Here is a 25,372-nt window from a genome sequence, read left to right on the forward strand (position 1 = left end):
GAGAATGTGCTCAGCCAAAAAGAATTAAAAATATGTAGTTGGCATAAAGAAAGCTATTTATTCCTTTTAATGTAGCAAGGATATATACATTCAATTTTTCTAATAATTAGGCTAAGCAGTTTAAAGACTTAGAAGGAGGGGTTTCTAAGGCACAGTGCTTTTTGACAACATTTAAAACTGGAATCACATTTTTTATGAGATTATTCTTTTTTTGGTTTTAGCAGTATTGGGTTGACCTATCGAAGCCTTTCAAATTAATAGATGGAAGCTGCTTGTGAGCCCAGTGTGGCCACATCAAACAATTGTGTACATCTAGAGGATGTTTTTGAAGCAGGGAAGAGGAAAAATGGGAGTAAGGAAACCAGATAAGAGATTTTTATAGTGGTTCCAGTGAGAGACATTGGGAGAAGAACACAGGAGTGAATTTGACATGTGTTTAGGAATTAAGATCAATGGGAAAAAGTGAATGAAAATGCAGAACAAGGAGTTAGTAGTGTCTAGCTCAGGTGAGTATCTGGATACTGGTGTGACCAACTGAGGTAGAGATGAAGGCTTGGAGGAAAGATGATGATTTCATTTTGAACCTGATGATTAGTGCCTTTTATAAATTATAAGCAAAGATGCCTAGTAGCGATTGAAACCATGAATATGAAGCTCTGGGATGGTGATCCAAGATGGAGATGTATTTGGGGGAATTCACAGCAAGAGATGGATGTCACTGAAAACTGAATGTGGATGAGATCACCCAAGGAGAATCTGGAGAGAAAAAAGGACAGAGAATCTCTGGAGGGAAGGGCAGAGAAGGGAGCACCCTTGAAAAAGGAGACTGGAAGGAGGAATCTGAGAAATAAAGAGATAAGAAAATGTGTTAGAGGGGCGCCTAGGTGGCTCAGTAGGTTGAGTGTCTGACTCTTGATTTCAGCTCAGGTTGTGATCTCATAGTTTTGTGAGTTCGAGCCCACGTCAGGCTCTGTGCTGACAGTGCGGAGCCTGCTTGCGATTCTCCCTCTCTGCCCCTCCCCTGCTTGTGCTCTCTCAAAAAAATAAACTGAAAAAAAAGTAAGTGTGTAAGAAATAAGTTTGCAATGTCCTAGACACTGTTTCAGTAAAATAATACAGAAGAAGACAGATTTTAGATGTTTGAGGAATAAAGTCAGAGAGGAAGAAGGGGAGGTAACGAGAATAAACTACTCTTTAGAAAAGTTTTGATCCCTTGGGGAAGAGAGTGGCTAGCTGCCAGAGGGATACATGCCATAAAGAGAGATCTGGAGTTTTGTTTTTTGTGTTTTGAGGTTTTGAAAAACTTAATCACTTTTATAGGCTTGATGGAAGGATCCAGGAGAAGAATTTGAATATGCAGGGGAGAGAGAGAGAGAGAGAAAGAGAGAGAGAGAAGGCAGATACATCAGGTTCCCAGAGGTGAGGGAAGAAAATGGAGTTGATGCCCAGAGGGAGGAATTACAAACAGAAGAATGGCAATTTATTTTTGTATCACAAATGCCTTTTTCTTTAGTCTCAGAGATACTGATGAGACTTGGTCTTCATTGGGAAAAATCATTTTGCCAGCACGTTGAATTTTCAAAAGGGACCAGAAAGTTAGAAATGTTAAAATATAAAGGTGTCTAGGGGGATTTAAAAAAATTTTATACTTGCTTGAGGCCTTACCTAAGAACCAGAGTGAGCTCATTCAGTTAGGTGTCTCTCTCTTGATTTTTCAGCTCAGGTCTTAATCTCCTGGTTCATGAGTGGGACCCCCGAGGTGGGCTCTGCCCTGGTAGCACAGAGGCTGTTGGGATTCTCTCTCTCTCTGCCCCTCCCCCTCTCTCTTTCTCAGAATAAATGAATAAACTTAAAAAAAAAATACCCTTACTTGATGGATATGTTAACTTAGCTTCTTGTGGTCTACATTTCCCAGTATATATGTATATTGAATAATCACATTGTACAAAATGTTGTATGTCAGTGTCAATGCAACAAAGCTGTGGAGGAAAGTAGATTAGTGGTTCCCTAGGACTGGAGGAGGGAGGGAGTGGGTAGATTAGGGAGTGATAAGTAAAGGATAATGAGATTCCACTTTGGGATGATGAAAATATTCTAAAATTGATTATGAGGATGGTTGCAGACTCTGAATGTACTAAAAACCATTGAATTGTACTCTTTAAAGTGAGTGAATTGAATGGTATGTAAATTACATGCTTTGTGATTATACCTCAATAAAGCTGTTCTTCCATACTTTCCCCAAAAGAAATACCCTTACTGAGTCAAATGATGCATTCATTTAGCTTTTAGCTCTTGGAATTTGCTGACTCCAGAGTTTTAGCATATTTGACCTATAGTGCAAAGTTAGTTCAATTTTCATCATAAAAATCTTAAGGGTTTCAGAGACTAATGCATCTGGAGTAAAAAGCAGGGAGCTACTCAAAAAAAAAAAAAAGATTCAGAGGGATCGTATTGTTTGATTGATTAGTTGAGATCTAGGGTAGAAAACAACACTCAAGTGCTTAAGTGGTTGGAGGGAAATACTCAAGGCAAAAGAATGATTATCTTTATTAAACTCAATAATCATAGCATTTATAAAAAGTCTTAAGAGCCTTCACTTATTGGCTTATTTGATCTTCATAGAAATCTTTTAATAGAGGAGGATCAGACTGTTGTCTCTAAAGATAATGCCACTAAAATATTGGACACCATTTGGAATTATAGCAAATAAAAAAATTATAAAAAGTATAATTTGGAAACTTCTTACATTTCTGGTTACTGTGTTTAAAGACCTAATATAATTGGAGAAAAAATATGTATAAGTTTAGTTGAACAAGTATTATTTTAATGCTGAGTCTGCCATTCACTGCCTTAAGGGATCTTTCAAAGAATATGACCCATTGCTAGCCCTTGATGAGTTCCTAGTGTAGAAGGGGAGAAAAATTGTGAACAAGTGGCTATATTACTGTGGGATAAAAGTAACAGCAGAGGTCTGCAGTGTACAGAAGTTGCAGAGAAAATGATTGTAGCAACTCCCCAAAGGATGGGACAAGTGAACTAGGCTATAAATGATGTTAGGATTTCATCAGGTGGACAGAGGGACCTCGGATATTTCAGAGAGAAGGATATGCTTGTAGAGGGCTTAGAGGTGTGAAATATCATGGTATATTCAGAGAATTAGTAGTTCAGTACTCATGGAACAAAACTGTAAGTGATTGAGGCAAGAAATTTTGCAGGGATTAGGATGCCTGGATGCCTGGTTAGGCATCCGACTTCAGTTCAGGTCATGATCTCATGGTCTGTGAGTTCGAGCCCCGCGTCGGGCTCTGTGCTGTCAGTTCAGAGCCTGGAGCCTGCTTCGGATTCTGTGTCTCCCTCTCTCTCTGCCCCTCCCCCACTCATGCTCTGTCTCTCTATCAAAAAATGAATAAACATTAAAAAAAATTTTTTAAGAAATTTTGCAGGGACTAATTAATTCGTTAGCCACACAAATCAAATTTGTATTTTTTGACTATCATTCTGGAGGTAACTCTGCTGGTACAAGAGGTACCACCTAAGAGGTGCCTACAGTACTTCCAGGCAGGAGATGATAGGGTCCTGGATCAAAGAGAAGACTTTTAGGGATGGAGAGAAATCAGATAGAGAGATGAGATAAAACATACTGAATCAGGTACTTGATTTTTTTTTTTTTTGGAGTAATAGAAGAAGTCAAATAGATAGGGCTGAAGGAACAACTACTTTATGAAGAAAAATTAAGCTGTATTAGTTATTTCAGTGTAGAGTGGTAAAGACTGGAAGTTAAGATAAATTTCCCACTTTGAAGTATGTAAGTTGAATATACTCTGGATTATGAATTACAACCAGAATTAAAACTCATCCCTTCATACATGAAAAAGGTAAATATGGGATCAGTAAGAGAAATTAATGCTTCATAAATCAGGCATTGTATTTATGGAAACAGGTCCTAATTCCCACTCTGAATGTATTCAACAAAAGTTTAGTTACTTATAGAAAGATAAGCTTACATTGTTACCGAGAAATTGGGCTATTCTATTGCAAACCTGATAACTTTGAAGATAAATATCTATTTCCTGATTGTTCAGTAGGTGGACCATAGGTCTGATACAGAAAATGTTTGTAAGTAGATTCACATCCTAGAAAGTGATTATAGAGGCGAGTAAAAAGAAAAACTATATTGATATTTAGAGTTCGGTGTTCTTGATAGTGGTTCTCAAAAATTTTAGTCTCTTTATGCTCTTAAAACTCATTGAAGACCCCAAAGAGCATTTATGTAGGTTATATCTATTGAGATGTCTTATTAGATATTAAAACTGTGAAATTTAAGAAATTTCATTAATTTAAAAATGAAAGCACTGATCTATTACATATTAACATCTCACATTTAATGAAACATAACTGTTTTCCAAAGCAGAAAATGTTGAGGGGGTAGCATTGTTTTACATTTGTGCAAATCTCTTTAATTAATTTGATAGTAGACAGCTGGATTCTCACGCAGATCTCCTTCTGCACTGAGTCTGTTGCAGTATCATCCCTTGATATTACATGCAGTTTCTGGAAAACACTGTATGCTCTAGAAATAAGAGTACAAGAGACAGATGATGGTGGTCATGAAAATAGTTTTGACTTTTTCAGTTATCCACTGACAATAGCAGTTTCAGAATCATTCTTGAGGAAGCAGAAATTTTTTGTTATATACACACATAAAGTATTACTCTACCCCCACTCTGCTTTTTGGAAGTAGATGTTCCTAAGAATATTTTCACCATTATTCACTGGCTTCGTGTTTTACCTCTCAAGTGTTGTGATCTGTTTGCAGATTGATGCAGAATTTGTAGTCTTCCATCACTTTTTACCCTTTCCAATCTAATGAAGGATAAGTCATGTAGACCTTATTCCCTCTGCTTTTCTTCATAACTTCTCACTTTGTTGATAAACTATAAAGGCTTATCTATTTTTTGAACTGGAGTCTGTGGAGGGGGAGTAAGACCATCATTGAGGCCCTCCCTTTATTTATGCCCTAGAATATAGTAAAGGGAAGGAAAACCACACTGTTACCTGGAGTCTGGACTCTATCAAAGTATAAAACCATGGAGACAGATGACCAGCTTCTGGAGGCTTGCTTAGAATGACAAAGAATTATCTCTAGAAATATCAACACTTAGAGATTTATCTCCACTTGGGAAGAGATATGAGGCTAAAAATAGCCTCTTAAGTCTCTCTACCTTTTATTCATCAAGCACACATACCATTTGCTTTATTTCTCTCCTTTCTCATTCAGCTCCATCATACCAACCTCATTTGACTCCAAACACACAGTGACCTGTCTGTGTCCAATGAGAACCAAGTTTTGTTTCCATTAAGATATCTGTAGAGCCTCACCATTCTTACAGCCACACCCAATTCTGTCCTTCCTATTTAAGCAGCCTGTTGGTGTTTTGACTTGAGGCTCTCCTTTTTTCACTCTATCCTATGTAGCAGTGCCTGATTGATTTTCCTCAAACTCTGCTATTATCAGGATTTGTCTTTTGCTCAAAAATTTTCAGTGATGTCTTCATTTGTGCCATGGTATAAATCTTCTTTATCTGTAGCCACCTTCTACTTTTCCATGAACACTTAATCTGAAATACTCTACAGTAGTTAGTCCTGGCTGTTTCCTTACAATCCTGTGAACACAGGCTACACATTGCTTACTTCTGTGCTTGCTTTCATGTTCTTCCTTTTACCTGGATTGTCTTTATTTTCCCCCTCCAATCTGAAATGAGTCTTCAAAACTTAATCTAAAACAAATCCCTACAAATAGTTTTTGCCTGTCTGGTCTGTCTTTTTTGATTTCCCTCTTCTCTGAAATACAGTAGTATTGCAAGTTTGTACCACACAGTTTGGTATGTGATTACATATCATTATTAAGTGTTTGTTTTTGCTATGGTTATATTTTTTCTCCAGATAGGTTGCAAGTTTCTTGAGAATCTCATCCTGGAAAGACCAGATTCCCTGAGCTAGGCAACTGCCAGTGTTTTTTCCAAAATTATTCCCTAAATTTTCTTTGAGCTCGTTGTGTTGGTCTTATGTCTGGGCAAGAGTTCAAGTCTGATACATAATATCTAGCATGATGTTATTTCCAAGTACTGTACAGTATAATAGTGAATGTACTTACTCTAAATTTGTCAAACTTTGTCTTATAGCTATTTCTGCATTTGAAGTTCAGCCAGTTTCTACTGAGGTCCATGAAGGTGGAGTTGCTAGATTTGCATGCAAGATTTCTTCAAACCCTCCTGCAGTCATAACATGGGAATTCAATCGGACAACCCTACCTGTAACTTTGGACAGGTAAATTCAGCTTTTGTCTTTGGAGATGATACAGGAGTAATGAAGATGTCGTGAGACTTGTATGGGGAAAGACCATTACGGAGCTTATTTTCAATTACAGTAGCAATTACCAACTTCTTAAATACATTTCAGACTGAGGCAAAGAATTAGATCATCAGTCTCTGACACATGGGAAATAAGTTCTGTTTTTTGGTTTAGATCATAATTCACATAACCTATCTTACTGCTTTGTTGCTTTCCTCAAACATCTTTTCCAACCAAAAGACCACTGGTTTATAGCTCAAGGTTTTAGGAAACTAAATTAGACCTTCACTGCTGCCAATAGCAATACTACTCTAGGGGTCTCCTATGTATGCCCTGATAGCTGCCCACTTCTGTCTCCACCTTCCACTTCCCTGTCTCCACTACACACACACACGTATGCACATGTGCACACGTACTTGTGCTCTGAAGGTAGTTGAGGTTTAAGGATCAAGAACTTAGTAGCAACTTCAAAAAGTTTGATTCCTGTCCTAATGAGTAGCAGTATTCCAAAGCAGATAAAGATCGCTTGCTAAAATGGTAGGGTATTGAGTTGAAAGAAGTTATTCAAGAAAGTTTTTTCTTAAATTTACATTCAGGTGTACCTTGGAGAATGCGTGTATATTTATAGGCAAGAAATCAAGATTTGAAAAAATTGTACTAAGCGTTAGACCATCAGTTATATAAGCTATAATGTCAAATGTAACTCTGTGTAAAATTAGACTGATAGATTTCACAGACCACATACCACATAATTATTTATGCTTTTAGAAAACTGTAGTGACCCAAATGAAAACAATAGAATCAAGCTAATATTTTTAAGGGTCTTGAAACTATTGCATCTGGTACTTTAAAAAGGTTGAATATATTAAATCTTAATCATAGAATACATGTTAAGAGATGAATTCTATGAAGAATTTAATCATCTTTCTTCTCATAACAGGATAACAGCCCTACCAACAGGAGTATTGCAGATCTATGATGTTGGCCAAAGGGATGCTGGAAATTATCGTTGTGTTGCTGCTACTGTGGCCCATAGACGTAAAAGTATGGAGGCCTCTCTAACAGTGATTCCAGGTACAGCACAGAAGTTATTTCAGATTTATTGACCCAGCTATTAATTTTCCTTCTCTGGCTGTAATAGTATGCCACAAAGTAGTACTTTAATTTCATTTAGGTTATTGTAGTTTAGTTGGAAATTGTCATTTTTACCCCTATTAGGCACCTCTTCTTTCACAGTAATGCTTGTTTTATGTTATATCAGCATCTTTAAGAAAGAATGAATATTTGTTCTGTAAATATTTCACTTTTGTTTTTAAAATGTAAAATGCAAAAAAGATAAAAACAATTACCCATTTCCACCAAAATTGTCCATTGTCAATAAAGATATATATGTTTCCAGTTTGGCTTTTTTTTGTTGATTTAAGAAAAATTATAATTTGCATTTGTAAAAATAATACATGCATATTATAAAGAGTATTGTCTATAAGAGTACAAATTAAAAAGTTTTACATTAAATAATGTAAAAAAGTACGAAGATAGAAGTTAAAATATCCCCCCAAAATATCCCCCCAATTCTAGTATCCAGAAATAACCATTGTTAACATTAAATAAACATAATTTTATATATTTTGCCACACATGGACATAGTTAGAAGGGAAACTAGCTGAAGAGATGAATATGAAAAAAAATGTATTTTATTAAAATGGAATTATACACAGATGCTAGTTTTTTATTTTAAAATAATTTAAGTTTACATGAATATAGTGGAAGAAAATCTGTATGAAAGACATTATTGAACTTCATATGAATGTTAACTTTCCACAGATTCCTAAAAGATACTTGAAGGTTAAAAAAATTCCTTTGGAAGGGGCACCTAGGTGGCTCAGTCGGTTAAGCATTTGACTTTGGCTTAGGTCATGATCTCACTCTTCATGAGTTCAAGCCCTGCATTGGGCTCTGTGCTGACAGCTCAGAGCCTGGAGCCTGCTTCAGATTCTGTGTCTCCCTCTCTCTCTGCCCCTCCCCCACTCACAGTCTGTCCATCTCTCTCAAAAATAAACATTAAAAACATTTTTTTAAAGATCTCTTTGGAAAACATTAAGAAACTGAAATTATATTTTTAATGCTATGTTTTTTGTTTTTTGTTTTTTTTTTTTTTTATTAAATGTTTTTATTTATTTTTGAGACAGAGAGAGACAGAGCATGAGCAGGGGAGGGGCAGAGAGAGAGGGAGACACAGAATCTGAAACAGGCTCCAGGCTCTGAGCTGTCAGCACAGAGCCTGATGCGGGGCTCGAACTCACGACTCGCGAGATCATGACCTGAGCCAAAGTCAGACGCTTAACCGACTGAGCCACCCAGGCGCCCCGTTTAATGCTATGTTTTAATATCACATAGTATCTGTTAGCTACCTGGTATGAAAGATTAAAGACAAAAGCACTCTCATACTTCTCCCCACTGTCACATAAATTCTTAACAAGATTAGCGAAAGGATTAAATGAATGTTTGGACCTGAATTAAAAGTGAATGATCTGGAAACAACCTAAATGTCTATCAGCTGAAGGATGGATAAATAAAATGTGATGTATCTATATGAGTAAATCTTATTCTATTATTATTACTCAATAAAAAGAAATTAAATACTAGTACATGTTGCAACATGGATGAATCTTGAAAACATTTTGCTAAGTAAAAAGAAACCAGTCACAAAAAGACCATATAATATATGGTTCCTTTGTTATGAAATGTCTGGAATAGGCAAATCCAGAGACAGAAAGATTAGTGGTTGCTAGGCTGTGGGGAGAGGAGATTGCTAATGGGTATGGTGTTTCTTTTTGGGGTGATGGAAATGTTCTAAAATTGACTGTGGTAATAGTTCCCAACTCCGAAAATACTAAAAATCATTGAATCAGTTAAAGTGGTGTATTATTTGTTAAGTGAGTGATATCTCAATAAATTTATTTTTTAAAAAGTGAATAACTTAAGAATAGATATTTTAACTTGTTTCACTTGTTATATCTTATTTATAATTTACTTTTGTGTTGTGCCTTTTCCTCCCCAAAGTTGAAGAGTCTAATTCCTTCTACACACCAACCATTATAGCAGGCCCACAGAACATAACAACGTCTCTTCATCAGACTGTTGTTTTGGAATGCGTGGCCACGGGAAATCCTAAACCAATCATTTCTTGGAGCCGCCTTGGTAAGTTTTCTCAAGGAAAAAAAGACTTTAAACTTTGTTCATGCTAATGAAACTGATAAAATGTTTATTTTATATACCAAACACATGTTTAGCATTTAAGTGACTTTTATCTTTTTGGCATTTCAGTGTGTAGAGAAAAGGTTTTTGTGTAGCACATTTTATACTTTTTATGATATGGTTAGATAGTGATCTTTTGATGTAATTTTAGATCATATGTTACATTGGTTTAACTAAAATATTGTCTTGGAAATAGATCATAAGTCCATTGATGTCTTTAACACTCGGGTACTTGGAAATGGTAATCTCATGATATCCGATGTCAGACTGCAACATGCTGGAGTGTACGTTTGTCGGGCCACAACCCCAGGCACACGCAACTTTACTGTTGCTATGGCAACTTTAACTGTATTAGGTATGTCTTTTTTCATTCTGCAATCAGGAGAATCTTGTATTTTAGAAGTTGTTGTTCTATCTCATTGATAGCTTACTTCTTCCTTTCTTTAATTTTGTAGCATTGATATGAAGGTTTATATGAACGATTGTAATCCAATAATGAATTTTAGGAGACATAGCCCTATGTTAAAATGTTAGCTATCATTCTGAAGTCATCATCCTGTTTGCTTGCATACCATTATGTTCCTTCGTGTTTAAGCTTCCCTTTTATCTCTTTCTTACCTACCCACATATCCATTCACCAGCCTAAAATTTTAATCTGTTGATTGTATGCATTTGCAAGTGACTATATATTTGGGCTTAGTTAAGAAGAATTATAGTATACATATTTTTAGTGTGTTTACACAGAGGGTCTCAATAGGGAGAAAGTGTACATCTACATGAGCACTGCTGAGAGAAGGCATCTGGATAGATGTATGTAGAGTGTAGATAAGCTGCAAATGTCAAATATTTTCAAGGATGGGATTTGGGCTATTTTCTGTACTCTTCCTTAACCCTTGGTATCATTGGAACACAGAATTTTTTTTCTTTTCTTTTTTCTTTAAAAATAGCTCCTCCTTCATTTGTTGAATGGCCAGAAAGTTTAACAAGGCCTCGAGCTGGCACTGCTCGATTTGTGTGTCAAGCAGAAGGAATCCCCTCACCCAAAATGTCATGGTTGAAAAATGGGAGGAAGATACATTCAAATGGTAGAATTAAAATGTACAACAGGTAAGCTATGTCACTTTGCTACTATTTTAGTTAAGATATAATGGCTTTAGTATTTTTTATGTGAAATGATTGTAATATCAAATATTTAAATTACCTTGGGATTTTAAACTAAAAATAAAATAAATAAGAAATTAAGATGATAACATCAGCATGCCATATATCCTTTTGTACTTTATGTGTGGATTATGGAAGTGATAGATTATAATGAAATAAGTGTTGGACAGTTGCTCAGACCTGGGTTCTAGTCTTGGTAAGCCATTAGCTAATAAGTTAATAGCAAGTATACTAACCCTTTGGGGGTCTCTTTTCCTTCTCCCCAAAAATGAGAAAATTAGAAGGAAATAACTGAATCTCCAGGAGTTTTTTCACAGCTCAAACTTAATGATTTTAAGAACTCATTTTTTTAATTAGTGTAAATATGAATCTTCTAATAACATTGTGATATATTTAATAAAACTTTAAAATTCTGGTTGATTTCAATTTTATGTAACATTGCAATATTGTATAAATTAGATGCTATTACAGAATAATATACTTCCTTAATAAAAACCAAATTTTAAAAGAGATTAGTCTATCACCTAAAACAAATGGGGTTTGGATATCACTATTACTTATTTAGGTAGACTCAGAAAATGAGAGTGATTTTAAGCAACTCATAGGTGTTTTTGGTAGAGTTGATTACAGACTCAGTTTTTTGTTCTTAGTAACTTCTGTCATTTAAAATGAGAGTGAACTTAGCAATGGTTTAACTTTAGTTTTACATCATTCTTAGAATTTTTCATAAAAATATTTTTTCCTTTCCTCAGTAAATTGGTAATTAACCAGATTATTCCTGAAGATGATGCCATTTATCAGTGCATGGCTGAAAACAGCCAAGGATCTATTTTATCTAGAGCCAGACTGACCGTAGTAATGTCGGAAGACAGACCCAGTGCTCCCTACAATGTGCATGCTGAAACCATGTCAAGTTCAGCCATCCTTTTAGCTTGGGAGAGGCCACTTTATAATTCAGACAAAGTCATCGCTTATTCTGTGCACTATATGAAAGCAGAAGGTAAGCAATGTGAGGAGTTTATTTTCAAGTGGAACTGGGCATCAGTAATTTGTTTTCAGTGTGAATGACATCTTACATAATTCAGAAAATACTTTTGAAGTTCTATGGCATTTATCTCTTTTATTAAATAATCACTCTATCACCTGCATATCAATTTTTGCTAATTTTTTTGTTATTGTATACTTTGTGTATGTACGTATAGTTTAAGGTTTTTATGTCTAGAAATAAGTACCAGCTCTGCCTGCTAAACATTACAGAGCAGTGGACTAATTAATTTCATTCCAGCCAAGATATAAATTCTTTAACACTTAATATACCAGTTCAAGTATGCAGTTACATAGGAACAATGGTGTAATTGCTTCATAAAATAATATGGTGAATTATGGTCACTATAGCATGTTATTTTTAAGGGGGGAAATAAACATTTTCAAATCCCCATAAGTTGATTTTATATGTTTTGAAATTTTTCTGGAGTCACATAGAAAACTGTGAACAGGACACTGTCTATTGATATGTCCTATGTTACATAAAAGTAGCAATCAAATCTGTCTCAAAATATTTAGTCAGAACTATTAACTCTCTTTTTTTTTTTTTTTTGAATGTTTTTTATCCTACTCTTTTCTTTGGCAAAAAAAGGGAAAGGAAAAGCTACTTACAAATCCTGGAGATTTCTCTACTGATTTCTCATAGAAACCATAAATATTAGTTGTACGTATAGTCTAGCTTTTATGCAATAGACATTAAAAACAAATTCCAACACCCAAAAATGATATGATAAAATTATCCATAGAAACAAGTGGTTTGTTGTTGTTTGTTTTTTGTACTTTGAAGTAGTATTTTGAAAAGGAATATTTTGAATTTAAATCAGGATTTGTGGTAGCCAGAAGAATGAAAGTCTAACTGAGCATGTTGGAGTATGTTAATTCCCTTCTTAGTGATTTAGGAAGGTGAAAGGAATGCTGGTTTTGGTGGAGACCACTCTTGTTCGCTATTATAGTTGTTTCATTAGAGCCTCCACATGCGGCTCAGTGGTCTATTCAGAGACAGAACAAGGCTTTTTAATTCGAACTCAAGGACCTTGTTTGGTAGGTCAGAAATCGTACTATGCAGTTCCTAATTAACGAGCCATTAGCCTGTCTGTTGTGAAATGGCTGTAATCTTGTCTAATTAAAATGCTATCAAGTTAATTCAGAAATGTGGGAAAACTTAATAGTGGAATTTGCCTTCTGTTTTGTTTATAAATCCAGTGTGGGGAGAAGGGCCTTCGTCCTTAGAGAGTTTTGATGAAGTTGACATGCATTTACTGTGAACGGTTCACAAAGCTGCCAGCGCTCTTGTTCCACTTTACAGATTGGCTCTGTAGGAATTAAATCCCACAAAGACAAATTCTTTTCTATACCTTGCCATGCATATTTTATTAAGAATCGCTGAGAATTTTTTCCCCTTTGGGAAAAAAAAAAAGTTCATTGTGGAACAAAGTGTTTTGAAGCACATTCTGTGCCTCCTAGATCTTTTGCTTTCAGTATAAATAAAAAGAACAACTTGTGTCAGTCAAATTTAATAGAATCTCTAGGGCCAAAATGAGATCTTTTGCAGGACAACTTTTGGCTTGGTTTGTTTTTAAAAAGAGCAGAGCCATTACATTCCTACTGTCTCTCCGAGATTCATGGTTAAAAGAAGAAAGCCATGAGTTTAACCAAGTAAAACTTCCACTGTTAAGAACTACAGTATTCTGGTAGTGTTAAGCTCTGTTGTGCTACTGCTGTACATTGTCTCTGCTGTGGGTTTTGACTAGATATTCAATGAAGTTTAGAAAAGATTAATTATTTTCAGTTTGATTTATTAGGGAAAAATTCAAACGACTACTTTTAGAAATTAAGACCTTCCCATTCATATTTTTTTAAAGGGTCACAAAAGAAAACAGAGACAAGACTGGAGGACCAGGGAGGGAAAGTGGTCTTATTAATTTCATTTTGAATATTCATAATTTTTTCAAACACTGGTTCTTTAATTTAGGTTTAAATAATGAAGAGTATCAAGTAGTCATTGGAAATGACACAACTCATTATATTATTGATGACTTGGAACCTGCTAGCAATTACACTTTCTACATCGTGGCATATATGCCAATGGGAGCCAGCCAGATGTCTGACCACGTGACGCAGAATACTTTAGAGGACGGTAAGAAACCATGAGTCTAGAATGAACATTAATATGTTTAATCAGTTTCAACAAATAAATGTGTTTTAAAGTAGAGAAAATATCCTCTTTTTGGTTAAAAAAATAACCAAAACAAGGGTGGCAACCAGCAGGCTAGTTTGCCATTTCAAATTTGACTGTCACTTTTTGACAGTAATAGGATATGGGTAAAGAGCTTTTATAACTTACAATGCAGAACATAAATTTTGATAACAAAATTCTTGTGTTTCTTCAAGTTTCCCAGTTTAAATTGCAGTTTTTAGAATATTTTTTCACTATGGAAGTTTTCTTTAACTGAGTAGAACAAAATGTGAGATTTTCTAGGCATAAATAAATATATATATAATGAGTAAATATATTGAGTGTATATAATGACAAGAGGTCAGAAGTCTTGGGTTTCTGAAACGGGTAGTTTATGAAATTTAGTAACTTATTTAAAAAGTTCTCGTAAAATCAGCAGTTTATTTTTAGATATACGTGTTTATTCTGCTTAGGGAGGAAAGTAATAGTAGTTCAGTTTGTTAACTGATCATGGGTTAGAAATTGAGTTATAGTCCTTTTGAAGGCAGGCCTCCATATATTCTTACAATGGTGGGAAATCTCATCCATTAGGAAAATCCTGAGACTGATTCTCTCCCTCTGATTCATCATCTCTCTCTTTAGCAGCTCTAGAAGGCCTTTTTGTACCATTCACTGTGAAAAGGGAATGATTTAACATACACCTAATTATACTGTTCTCCCTTTACAGGTGTTTCTCATCCTCACAAAATGGTCCACCTGTAATCTTTAAAACATTTTTTGTATTAATGATTTCCAAATCTTTTCCTTTGTTTATTTGGTCCCAGATCTCTTACATACATCTCTTATAATGCCACTTGTTTAGATGTTTATAAATTCAGAGTATGACTAAATGAAAGCAATATTAGTGATCTGGGTGCTAAATTCCAAGTTCTGTTTTCACTTAAGAGTCTGTTTCATTTTAGAGTGAATCATAGTACTTATGACCTCTCTAGTTATCTCCTCCCATTTTACCTCTGACATGCATATCTAAGGTGAAACACAGGCTGGTGGGGGTGTTATCCTGGGGTTTGTGGGGGGTTTGGTGTATGAGGTATATTCCTCCCTATGTCTTTGAAGGAAAGGGGTTTAACCATAGTAAGCTACTTGTTAAAGCTTGTCAGTTCCAGTGAATGTTAAGGTCTTGAAGTTTTTCTCCTTTAAAGCTTTTCTTACTCTACAACTTTTTTATTTAATGAAATTTCATTTTGTTCTCTGGAAAAGATGAGACTTCTGACACTGGCTTTCACGTTTCTGCACGAGTTTCTGCCCATTTCGTAAGCCCATGTATCTCAAACTGAAATGTGTGGGTCTCGTAGGGTACATAGCAGTGTGTAGCAGATGGAACTGACACTTGTGGAGGGCTTACCCCTGCCTATTCTAAAAACCTTCTCTCCATTATCTCATTTAATCCCTACATAACCTGTCACAGAAAAACTGTTGTTATGTAGGAAATAGTAAAGTAGGGGGGATAGGAATGTGGGCTTTGTTCAGTCTGCCTACATCTGCTTCACTAACAACGTGTGTGACTTTGAGCAAGTGATTTGACTGCTTTGACCCTTAATTTCCTCAGTATAAAGTAGAAGTGATCAGAGTACTTCCTTTGGTTTTTGTCAGAATTCATGAGTGCGTACACATCAAGGACTCAGAAATGCTTAATTGATTTTCTCTTTTCCACCTATTATTTCATTCATGCAACAAATAATCATTGAGTACCTACTATGTGTTACTTAGTAGTGAACAAAGGAGACAAAAAATTGTCCCTGGTTTCGTGGAGCTTACTTTCTGGTGGGAGAAGGGGCAGAGGAACAATAAACAAGATGAGGAGTGCCTGGGTGGCTCAGCCAGTTAAGCATCCTATTTCAGCTGAGGTCATGATCTCGCAGTTCAAGCCCCACATGGGGCCCTCTGCTGACAGCATAGAGCCTGCCTCAGATCCTCTGTCTCCCTCTCTCTGCCCCTTCCCCACTAGCTTGTGTGTGTACTCTCTCTCTCTCTGTCTCTCTCTCTGTCAAATAAACATTCAAAAAAACACCCCAAAATAAACAAGATGAACAATCCATTATATAATTATATGCTATGTTGGATATTGATAACTATCTAAGAGAAGGAGAAAAAAGCAGAAGAGGGGAGTACGAAATGTTGGGAGGGTTTGAGATGAGGCAGAGTCACCCAAGAAGGGCTTACTGAATAGATGACATTTGAATGAAAACCTGAAGGAAATGAAAATGAGGGAGTTGGCTAGGCAGATGAATGGGGGAAGTGCACTCTAGACAGAGGAAATGGAAATTGCTAAGGGCTGGAGTGGAGGGAACAAGTGGAAAGCACTAGGAGGTTGAGGCACAGAATTAATCAGAAGCCAACTGTGTGAGTAGATAGGACTTTGTATGAAGTTACAGTGGGGACTTGGGCTTTTACTATTAGTGACATTTTGTTTTCTTTGGTTCTCTATTCTTGACCACCCGTCATTATTTTTCCTTCTTTTTTCTGGTTTGCGATCTCTATTCAACTGAAAACCTTGACCACTGGGGCTGAAAGTATCTCTCCTTTGTTATGTTAGGTCTTGATCTTAAGAGAATTCAGTGAATACTGGTGGGCTGATTGACAAAAATGATTCTAAATATTCATAAGCAACCTGTCTTCTTGTATGACTAGTTCCCTTGAGACCTCCTGAAATTAGTTTGACAAGTCGAAGTCCTACTGACATCCTCATCTCCTGGCTGCCGATCCCAGCCAAGTATCGGCGGGGCCAAGTGGTCCTGTATCGCCTGTCCTTCCGCCTCAGTACTGAGAATTCCATCCAAGTTCTGGAGCTCCCAGGGACCACACATGAGTACCTTCTGGAGGGCTTGAAACCTGATAGTGTCTACCTGGTGCGGATCACTGCTGCCACCAGAGTGGGGCTGGGAGAGTCGTCAGTGTGGACTTCACATCGGACACCCAAAGCCACAAGTGTGAAAGGTAAATTTCTAGAAACTATTGAGGAAAAATAACACAGTATTTTTGGTCTTTTTAAATCTAAGGTATGTTTAGGGGAGCCTGGGTGGCTCAGTTGGTTAAGCATCTGACTTCAGCTCAGGTCATGATCTCGTGGTTCGTGTGTTTGAGTTCTGCATTCGGCACTGTGCTGACAGCTCAGAGCCTGGAACCTGCTTCGGATTCTGTCTCTCTCTCTCTGCCCCTCCCCCACTCTTGTTCTGTCTCTCTTTCTCTCTCAAAAATAAATATTTTAAAAATATTTTTTTAATCTTTAAAAAAAATAAAATAAATCTAAGTTATGTTTAAATTGTGTTTTATGTTTTATGTTTAAATATGTGTTTTATGTTTAAATTGTGTTTAAATTGTGTTTCATTTCTGAATGAAAATATTCCATAGATCATGGATGTAACTGAAAATAATTTTAAACTTTTTGTTGAGTAGTCCCATTTTACTAAAGCTCAGTAGCATGTGAAACTTTTGGTTACTCTGTTAGTTTGCTTAGCAGAGTCTTCATAGATGGGTGGTGGGTCCAAATCAAACTGAATTACCAAAAGTTAAATATTAATAGAGACCTAATTAATATTATTACCAAATATTATTACCATTTTTTTTATCATCATTTTAATAGAAAGACCATAAGGCTAGAAAGTTCTACACCCTGTTTGTTTAATAACGTGAAGTGTAAGGTGACTGAGGTTTTTGTTGTTCATTGATTAATTTGGTCTCCAAGTTTAATACCAGTGTGGAATTTTGAAAGTTAAAATGTAATTGTTTTGGGGCCACCTGGGTGGCTCAGTCAGTAGAACATCTGACTTCCGTTCAGCTCATGATCTCACGGTTCGTGAGTTGGAGCCCCGTATCGGGCTCTCTGTTGTCATTGCAGAGCCTACTTCAGATCCTCTGTCTCCCTCTCACTCTGCCCCTCCCCCTCTCATGCTCTCTCTCTCTTTCTCTCAAAATAAATAAAATTTTAAAATATATATGTATATGTATAAAAGTTTGGAATTGAACTTATTTTGTAACTGTTGGCTTAAAACTGTGTGTGTTTGTGTGAATTACAGATTTTTTATACATATATTTCTGGTGAATTTTTCTAGCCCCTAAGTCTCCAGAGTTACATTTGGAGCCTCTGAATTGTACCACCATTTCTGTGAAGTGGCAGCAAGATGCTGAGGACACAGCAGCCATTCAGGGCTACAAACTGTACTACAAAGAAGAAGGGCAGCAGGAAAATGGACCCATTTTCTTAGACACCAGTGACCTTCTCTATACTCTCAGTGGTTTAGGTGAGTGAGCCCATACTGCACTTTCCTTTTTTCCTTCTTTTCTGACCAGTTGGGAAAAGAGTTTTTGGATAGAGACACAAGAACTGACGTACTGGTGGAAAGAGAAGAATTGCCTTTATTATTACATCACTGTGTATGTCCTACTGCTTAAGTCACTGTTGGTCTTTGACTCAACCACTGTGAGCAAACTGGCAAAACGTCAGGTAAATGTGGTATCTATCTTTCCCCCACTTCTGGACATCTGATTTTCTTTCTACAGTTCACTTCTAGTAGAGTGAGCTCTGATAAATTATTGTGAGTATGTGGTGTACGTAGAATAGGAATGTAAAAAGGAAATATCACCAAATGGTCAGAATTAAGATTAACTCAGAAATTGCCCGAGAGTGCTATGTAGGTGTATTATTTTCCCATGTAAAATCTATCTAAATTATGTACAAAATAATACTCTTACATATGACCCATGTCACTATAAATATTTATTTTTGTAGCTCTAACACAGAAACACCAGAGAAAAAGCATTTAATTTTGGGTTCATAATAGTTCTCAAAGACATCATTTTTGTGGCACCTGAGTGGCTCAGTTAAGCATCTGACTTTGACTCAGGTCATGATCTCAAGGTTCATCAGTTCAAGTCCCGTGTTGGGCTCTGCACTGACAGTGCGGAGCCTGCTTGGGATTCTCTCTCTCTGTCTCTCCTTCTCTCTCTCTGCCCTTCCCACACTCACTCTCACTCTCTCAAAAAAAAAAAAATATAGATAGATAGATAGATAGATAGATAGATATAGATATAGATAACACTGTTTTATTCTCTGTTCATCCTGTCTTTGCTGAGTGAAGAATTCCAGAATGTAAACATGTTTAGTGGAAAGTAAAGAAATTTGTAGCTATAATAAATATATGGGTATAAACAGATATATACTCAAGGTGTAAACTGCACACTTAGTTATTTCTTAGTTATTTGTTAAAGCAGCAACTTTAATTACGATTACTAACTAAACTCCTACTAAATTGTTATAGCATCTTCTGCACATACTGAAATTTTACAGTGCCTCTGCCTTTCCCTGTCACAGACTACCTTTTGGAGTACAAAAAGGAAAAAGGCTTGGTGATCCCACTATGGATAGCTCCATTTATTTTTCTGGCCTCACAGCACAAACTGTGAAAACAGCATAAGACCTGAGACCCGGCGCAGTAAGAAGCAATGGTGGGAATCTGTTTTTAGAGGCAGGGACATAGGACCCCATCGTCTGTTTCTTAGCAATAGTTTTCCAGATGGCATTTTGCTTCTAATCTTGTTGTCTTGGATTTTAACTTAATCTGCATTTGCTTAAATAAATTTCACTGTTGATTCCTGTCACATAGCTTTATAAATGATGAGGTGAAGTTATGTATGTTCCAGGGTGACCTTCCTTAAAACCACTGATGTAGAGATGACATTGACCCAACCTGTCATCAAAGTTAGGAGCATTTATTTCTAGTCATGGCTTCTCATTCAGTATGCTCTCCCTTTCTGTGTTCATATCATTAATTCAGAAAAGTTGTACTAAGTTTAAAACAGGATTTGGTAAATTGCTGATGAAAAATTATGCATCATAGTATCTTGAGTTTCTTTAGGTTTTTTTTTTTTTAATATTTACTTATTTTTGAGGGAGAGACAGTGTGTGAGCAAGGGAGGGCCAGAGAGAGAGGGAGACAGAATCTGATGCAAGCTCCAAGCTCTGAGCTGTCTGCACGGGACTCAATGCAGACTCGAGCCCACAAAACATGAGATCATAGCCTGAGCTAAAGTCAGATGTTTAGCTGATCGAGTCACCCAGGTGCCCCTTCAGTTCTTTCACTGTTAAGGAAATATAAATAAGTAGAAGATACAAAAGATAGGTTCATAGAGCATTCTTCTTGAACATATAAGTCATTTATTTTAGACAAATGAATAATTTATTGGGAAGAACAGTAATGTTCTGCTTGTGAAAAGTTTAGAGAAACAGTTAAAACTTTGTCAATTAAAAGTTATGCTCTAAAATTTAAACATTTTCTATGGGTGCATGTAATGACTTACTGATCTTTGTGGAAATGTTTTTTGTAATCTGTATAATAGTTTTTAATACTATGAACTTTAATTTCCTTCTGTGTTTTAAAAAAAATCATATATATTGCTGCCTGTGTTTTTATGTTATAAAATCCTCTTTGTGTATACTTTTTGGAGTAGTTCAGCTTAAAAACACTTTATAATGTATAACCTGGGAAATTATTTTGTTATAGTCAGGATATCCTGCCTATTAAAATAACTCCATGTGCCCTGACTATGGACTTGACTGAGTAGTAGGACTAACTGCAGTGCAGGGTAACAGGGGAGTCTCACAGTTGTAGGACTTTGTTGTAGGACAGTGGGTTTCACACCCCTGGAGGTGCCAAGCCAGGACCAGAAGGGCTGACTAGCAGAGAGGCAGTTGTGTGGATCCAAGCAAGCATTGTATAGCTGTTGACCAGATCACCTTGAAGATGCCTTTTAATCCTGAGAGCCCTAGGGTCCTTAGAAAGACACTGTTGGGACCTAGCCAAGCTCACAGCAAGTTCAGTGGGTGCAGCCCACTAAGCAGGCAAGTGTTAACAGCTCTCACTCCCATCCTTCTTACTTTTGGCTGTTGGGAGGGCAGTATGTTCTGTTAACTGGACAACTGACCATCTGTGACCATTTTTAGTAAGAGCATCTGGCAGTAGCTGCCTGTTTAACAGAGAGTGATGTGTGTAGAGGGCAGTAGGTTAAGGGAACCCTATCTGTGTCTTGCATGGTGAATACTTGCTTTCATAGAGCTTTTGTACATTAAAGATGCTCTAACTAGAACTGGATTTACTAAGTGGGGCTGGAAATGAAATTTAAATGCTTCTGTTTGCTGATTCCATGTCAATTTGAGTAGCCAACTGATGCCTCAAAATTTCATTTTCATACTAATCCCTTCTCTGATACCCTAATACACATCCTTTTGTTGCTTCTGGTAATTAAGTTTTCAACTAAAAAGTATGTTATTGGGACACAGTCTCCTTGGTAACACATAACAGTTCTTTGTTTCTGAAAGAAAAAGAAAGAAGGAAAGAAAGAAAGAAAGAAAGAAAGAAAGAAAGAAAGAAAGAAAGAAGAGAAATTTCTGTATTTCAATTCATTTAATAAGAATTTACAAATTATTTTTCTAAGTAAGGCATTGTCATACTAAATAAAAAGATTTAACAAATGTGACCTCTGCTCAAAACAAAAAGGAATTAAATCAAAAGATACTAACTTTATTTACATTCTCAATTTTCTCCCAAAGTTCTGATTAACTAAATTTAATTGTACTTAGTAATGAAAGTTGTTTTAGAACATTTTACTCAAAACCCTCAAAGCTCAGTTCCCTCAAACCCTCAAATCCCTCAGTCAGGGATGTGGAATGTTTGTTTTTTAAACTGGTTGAAAAGATTCTCGTGTCTTTATTAGTATAATTATAAATATTGGCAGAGTAGTGGAAGATTTTGATGTTGCTAGTTCTAGTTTAATGATTTGCAAATATACAGTTTGATTTTAATTAGAAATGGTTTTGGGGGGTTGGGGAATAAGCATTTAGCTTGTCATTTAATGTGTATGTGATTTGTTCTAAATTGTGGTTTGAGATTTTCTTCAAAGTTTTGCATCTTGTGATTATTTTCACGTAGTTGTTCCCCACCCCTGCCCCTTGGCACTTTTCATGTTTGCCTAAGTTTTAAGTAGAATTTTAAAACATTTGTTAAATTTATCACACAGTAAACTGAAGCAAAATTAATAGCACACTTGTGTTCCCTGATAATAGACTTTCTGAAATAATTTGCTCCATTTTTTGGTCTGTTTATTTCAGAAATTGACTTTAAATTCTGAAGTTAGAGTTTCTAATAACAAAGGAGACTGTTTTCATAAGCTGTCAGAAACTTAATTCTTTAATATTTATATAATAAGAGGGAAAGGGAAGATTATTATTTAGATGGTGTTGTTGTTAATTTAGCACTTGCAACACTGATAATCTTTAGAATCTACTTTGCCAAAGAATGTTTGCTATTAAACTTCAGAGCAAGCTTGATTAGTGAGCATGAGATTTAGCACCAATTTTACAGATACAGAATATCAAAAATCATTAGTAACACTTCTGGATCCCTTGTACACCTTCTAAACTCAATCTTTTTTTTTTTTCTTTCTTTCTTTTGAAAAATCCAAAATCGGATTCCCGGTTATGCAGGGGAGTAGGAGGCAAAAGAAACAGTCCCTCGGCAACAGTGTAATTTTAGAATACCTTAGCCAGTTTATATGGAAGCATGGTAAAATTAAGTCAGATTTCTGGATGCTATTGTTTGCCATAACAGAGTAGGATTTGGTTGTGTGGTTACAGATCTGAGGAAAGAAGATCAAGAACTACCATTGGTGAGCCCAACTCATATAGCTGGAGGGAATTATAGTCTCTTTAGTTAAGACAGGACAAGATTTTGTGGCGTAAAAGAGACTACTTTTATCAGAGAGGGTTCATTGTGAACCTTACTATAATAGTGATTTTGTTTTGAAGAGAACTAGAATCACTGAGTGTATGAAATCTGGAAGTCACGTTTTAAGGCAAGCCAGGGTCTTTTTAGAGATGGTGTTCCCTCATTCCCCACACACAAGGAAGCCTTAGATAACACTCAGAAAAATCTTTGGCAACATGCTACAGGTGAAAATCCTAGTATTGTGGTTGTTTAGCAACTTTCTCACTGCACCCCTTGCAACAGAGTAAAAAAAGAAACCATGTTTTATAAACAAATCTTCCTGGTGGTGTATAGTTTCAAGTATCCCATACTGACTTTTAGCCTATAAATTCATTTCAAATAATTTGGTGCCTTCATACCAATTACCAACTCAAATGTCATCGCAGATGCCAGGATTCTTCTGTTTTATAAAGTAACATATTATCAATCACATAGACATCATTAAGCATTCTGTCTGGATTAGTGTTGACTTTATAAAGCAGCACTGGTTTCTGTGAGATCACTTTGCACTTATATGTTATCAGATAATTTTTAGGGATTGGTGTAGAAATTCGATTGACGTTATTGCTGTTATTTACTACAGGCAAGATCGCTGGGGACATACCTCACATTTTTTGCCTCTTCTCAGTTCTTCCTGTGCTTTATCACTGTTAAATTCTACTTTTCATAGAAATGGCTCCTCCGAACAGTATCTGATTTCACTGTTTCATTCCTTTCTTTGAAAGAATTATAAAATAAACTCATTTAAATGAAGCCAGTAAACTTCTTACATGAATAATTTTGGGAACCACCTGCTATGTAGGCCAGAAAACTGACAACATGGGAGTACAAATAACGACAAAGGGAGCATGGTAAAAGTATTTCACTTCGCTATTAAATATCTTTTAAGTTACCATTTCTTGTATTGTGTTTAATTTGTTATCTAGCCAAAATACATTGAAACTTCAATGCTGACTTTAGGAAATACTCAACTATTTTTTTTTCTTAATTTAAAATGTTAATCACTTATGGGATCTGAACATGCCAAATATGATAGATACACAGCTCAAATTTTAGAACCTTAATACTTGGAAAATTAAAAAAAAAACAATAACTCAAACAGAGCATCCATTTCTTAAACAATCCTGTTATTAAAAAAGTACTGTTAATATTAAGACAGTAATGAAGCACCTGGGTAGCACCTGGGTTAAGCATCTGACCTCAGGTCATGATTTTGTAGTTTGTGGATTTGAGCCCCATGTTGGGCTCTGTATTGACAGCTCAGAGCCTGGAGCCTGCTTCAGATTCTGTATCTCCCTCTCTTTCTGTCCTTGCCCTGCTCTCAATCTCTCTGTCTCTCTCACTCTCTCAAAAATAAATAAACATTAAAAAAATTTTAATAAAAAAACATCAAGACAGTAACAAAGGAAATATTTTCATTTGCCAGTTTGCAACAAAATGCAGATTTATGAAACTGTAAGAACTGTACAGAAATTACTGTGCATCTTTTGGTTATCTTTCCTTAAATTTTTCTTGAATGAAAGATTATCTGCCATTCTGAAATATTTTTGATACTCCTGGATGAAAATGTAGATATATCTCTTTGCATTTGGAAAAATCTTGCCTAGCTTTTAAGTCTCAACCCTTCTGGGAATCCTCTTGCAACCTCAAATGGTGTCAGTCATTCCCATGGTACATCATTTATAATGCTCTATTGTAGGAGGCATTTGGCACTGACAGCTGAACGAAAAGTATTGGTGAAGTAAATTTTATGTCTGCTGCCTGACATAATTTCTGTAACTTATTAACAAATTAAGTCCTGGTTATTTGCCTAATCTTTTAGATAGGGATAATAATAATAGCTATTTTAAGTGTATTTGTTTATTTTGAGTGAGTGGGGGAAGGGCAGAGAGAGAGGGAGAGAAAGAAAATCCCAAGCAGGCTCCACACTGTCAGTGCACAGCCTGATGCCAGGGGCTCGAACTCTTGAACCATGAGATCATGACCTGAGCTGAAATCAAGGGTCAGATGCTTAACCAACTGAGATACCCAGATGCCCCAATAATAGCTATTTTAGAACGTTAAGAGGATTAAACGAAATAATGCAAATAATGTTTAGCACAGCTCTTAGCAAACTGCATTGAGAGTCTTAAACAAAAGTTAGGTGTTGTAATTGTTGTTAAAAATTGTTCTCCTCCTTGGGTGGAGCCTGGAAATCTGTATTTAAATTTTTTTTTCCATGTGACTTACCATGATCACTAGATTTGGAAACCAGTGGTTCCTGAGCTTTATTATCTATACCAGAGATCTTGTTAAAATGCAGATTTTTTTTTAATTTTTTTTAATGTTTATTTATTTTTGAGACAGAGACAGAGCATGAACGGGGGAGGGTCACAGAGAGAGGGAGACACAGAATCTGAAACAGGCTCCAGGCTCTGAGCTGTCAGCTCAGAGACCGACGCGGGGCTCGAACGCACTGACCATGAGATCATGACCTGAGCCGAAGTCAGACGCTTAACCAACCGAGCCACCCAGGCGCCCCAAAATGCAGATTTTAATTTAGTAGGTTTGGGTGGGGCCTAAA

At 36.1% G+C, this 25,372-nt stretch overlaps 1 protein-coding gene across 1 annotated transcript in view; it reads left to right on the forward strand.

The window, feature by feature from the left end:
• The window catches only part of PRTG (protogenin), a 129,522-nt gene that overhangs the window by 55,680 nt on the left and 48,470 nt on the right, over positions 1-25,372 (forward strand). Inside the window, exons 3-11 of the mRNA XM_043555363.1 lie at positions 6,183-6,327; positions 7,292-7,425; positions 9,415-9,552; positions 9,806-9,964; positions 10,557-10,716; positions 11,523-11,770; positions 13,787-13,951; positions 16,682-16,987; positions 18,103-18,291. Of these exons, the coding sequence (XP_043411298.1) occupies positions 6,183-6,327; positions 7,292-7,425; positions 9,415-9,552; positions 9,806-9,964; positions 10,557-10,716; positions 11,523-11,770; positions 13,787-13,951; positions 16,682-16,987; positions 18,103-18,291 (1,644 nt within the window). The remainder of the gene's footprint in view (positions 1-6,182; positions 6,328-7,291; positions 7,426-9,414; positions 9,553-9,805; positions 9,965-10,556; positions 10,717-11,522; positions 11,771-13,786; positions 13,952-16,681; positions 16,988-18,102; positions 18,292-25,372) is intronic.

This window comes from Prionailurus bengalensis, chromosome B3 (genome assembly GCF_016509475.1).
Source record: "Prionailurus bengalensis isolate Pbe53 chromosome B3, Fcat_Pben_1.1_paternal_pri, whole genome shotgun sequence".
In the NCBI taxonomy this organism is placed as follows: domain Eukaryota; kingdom Metazoa; phylum Chordata; class Mammalia; order Carnivora; family Felidae; genus Prionailurus; species Prionailurus bengalensis.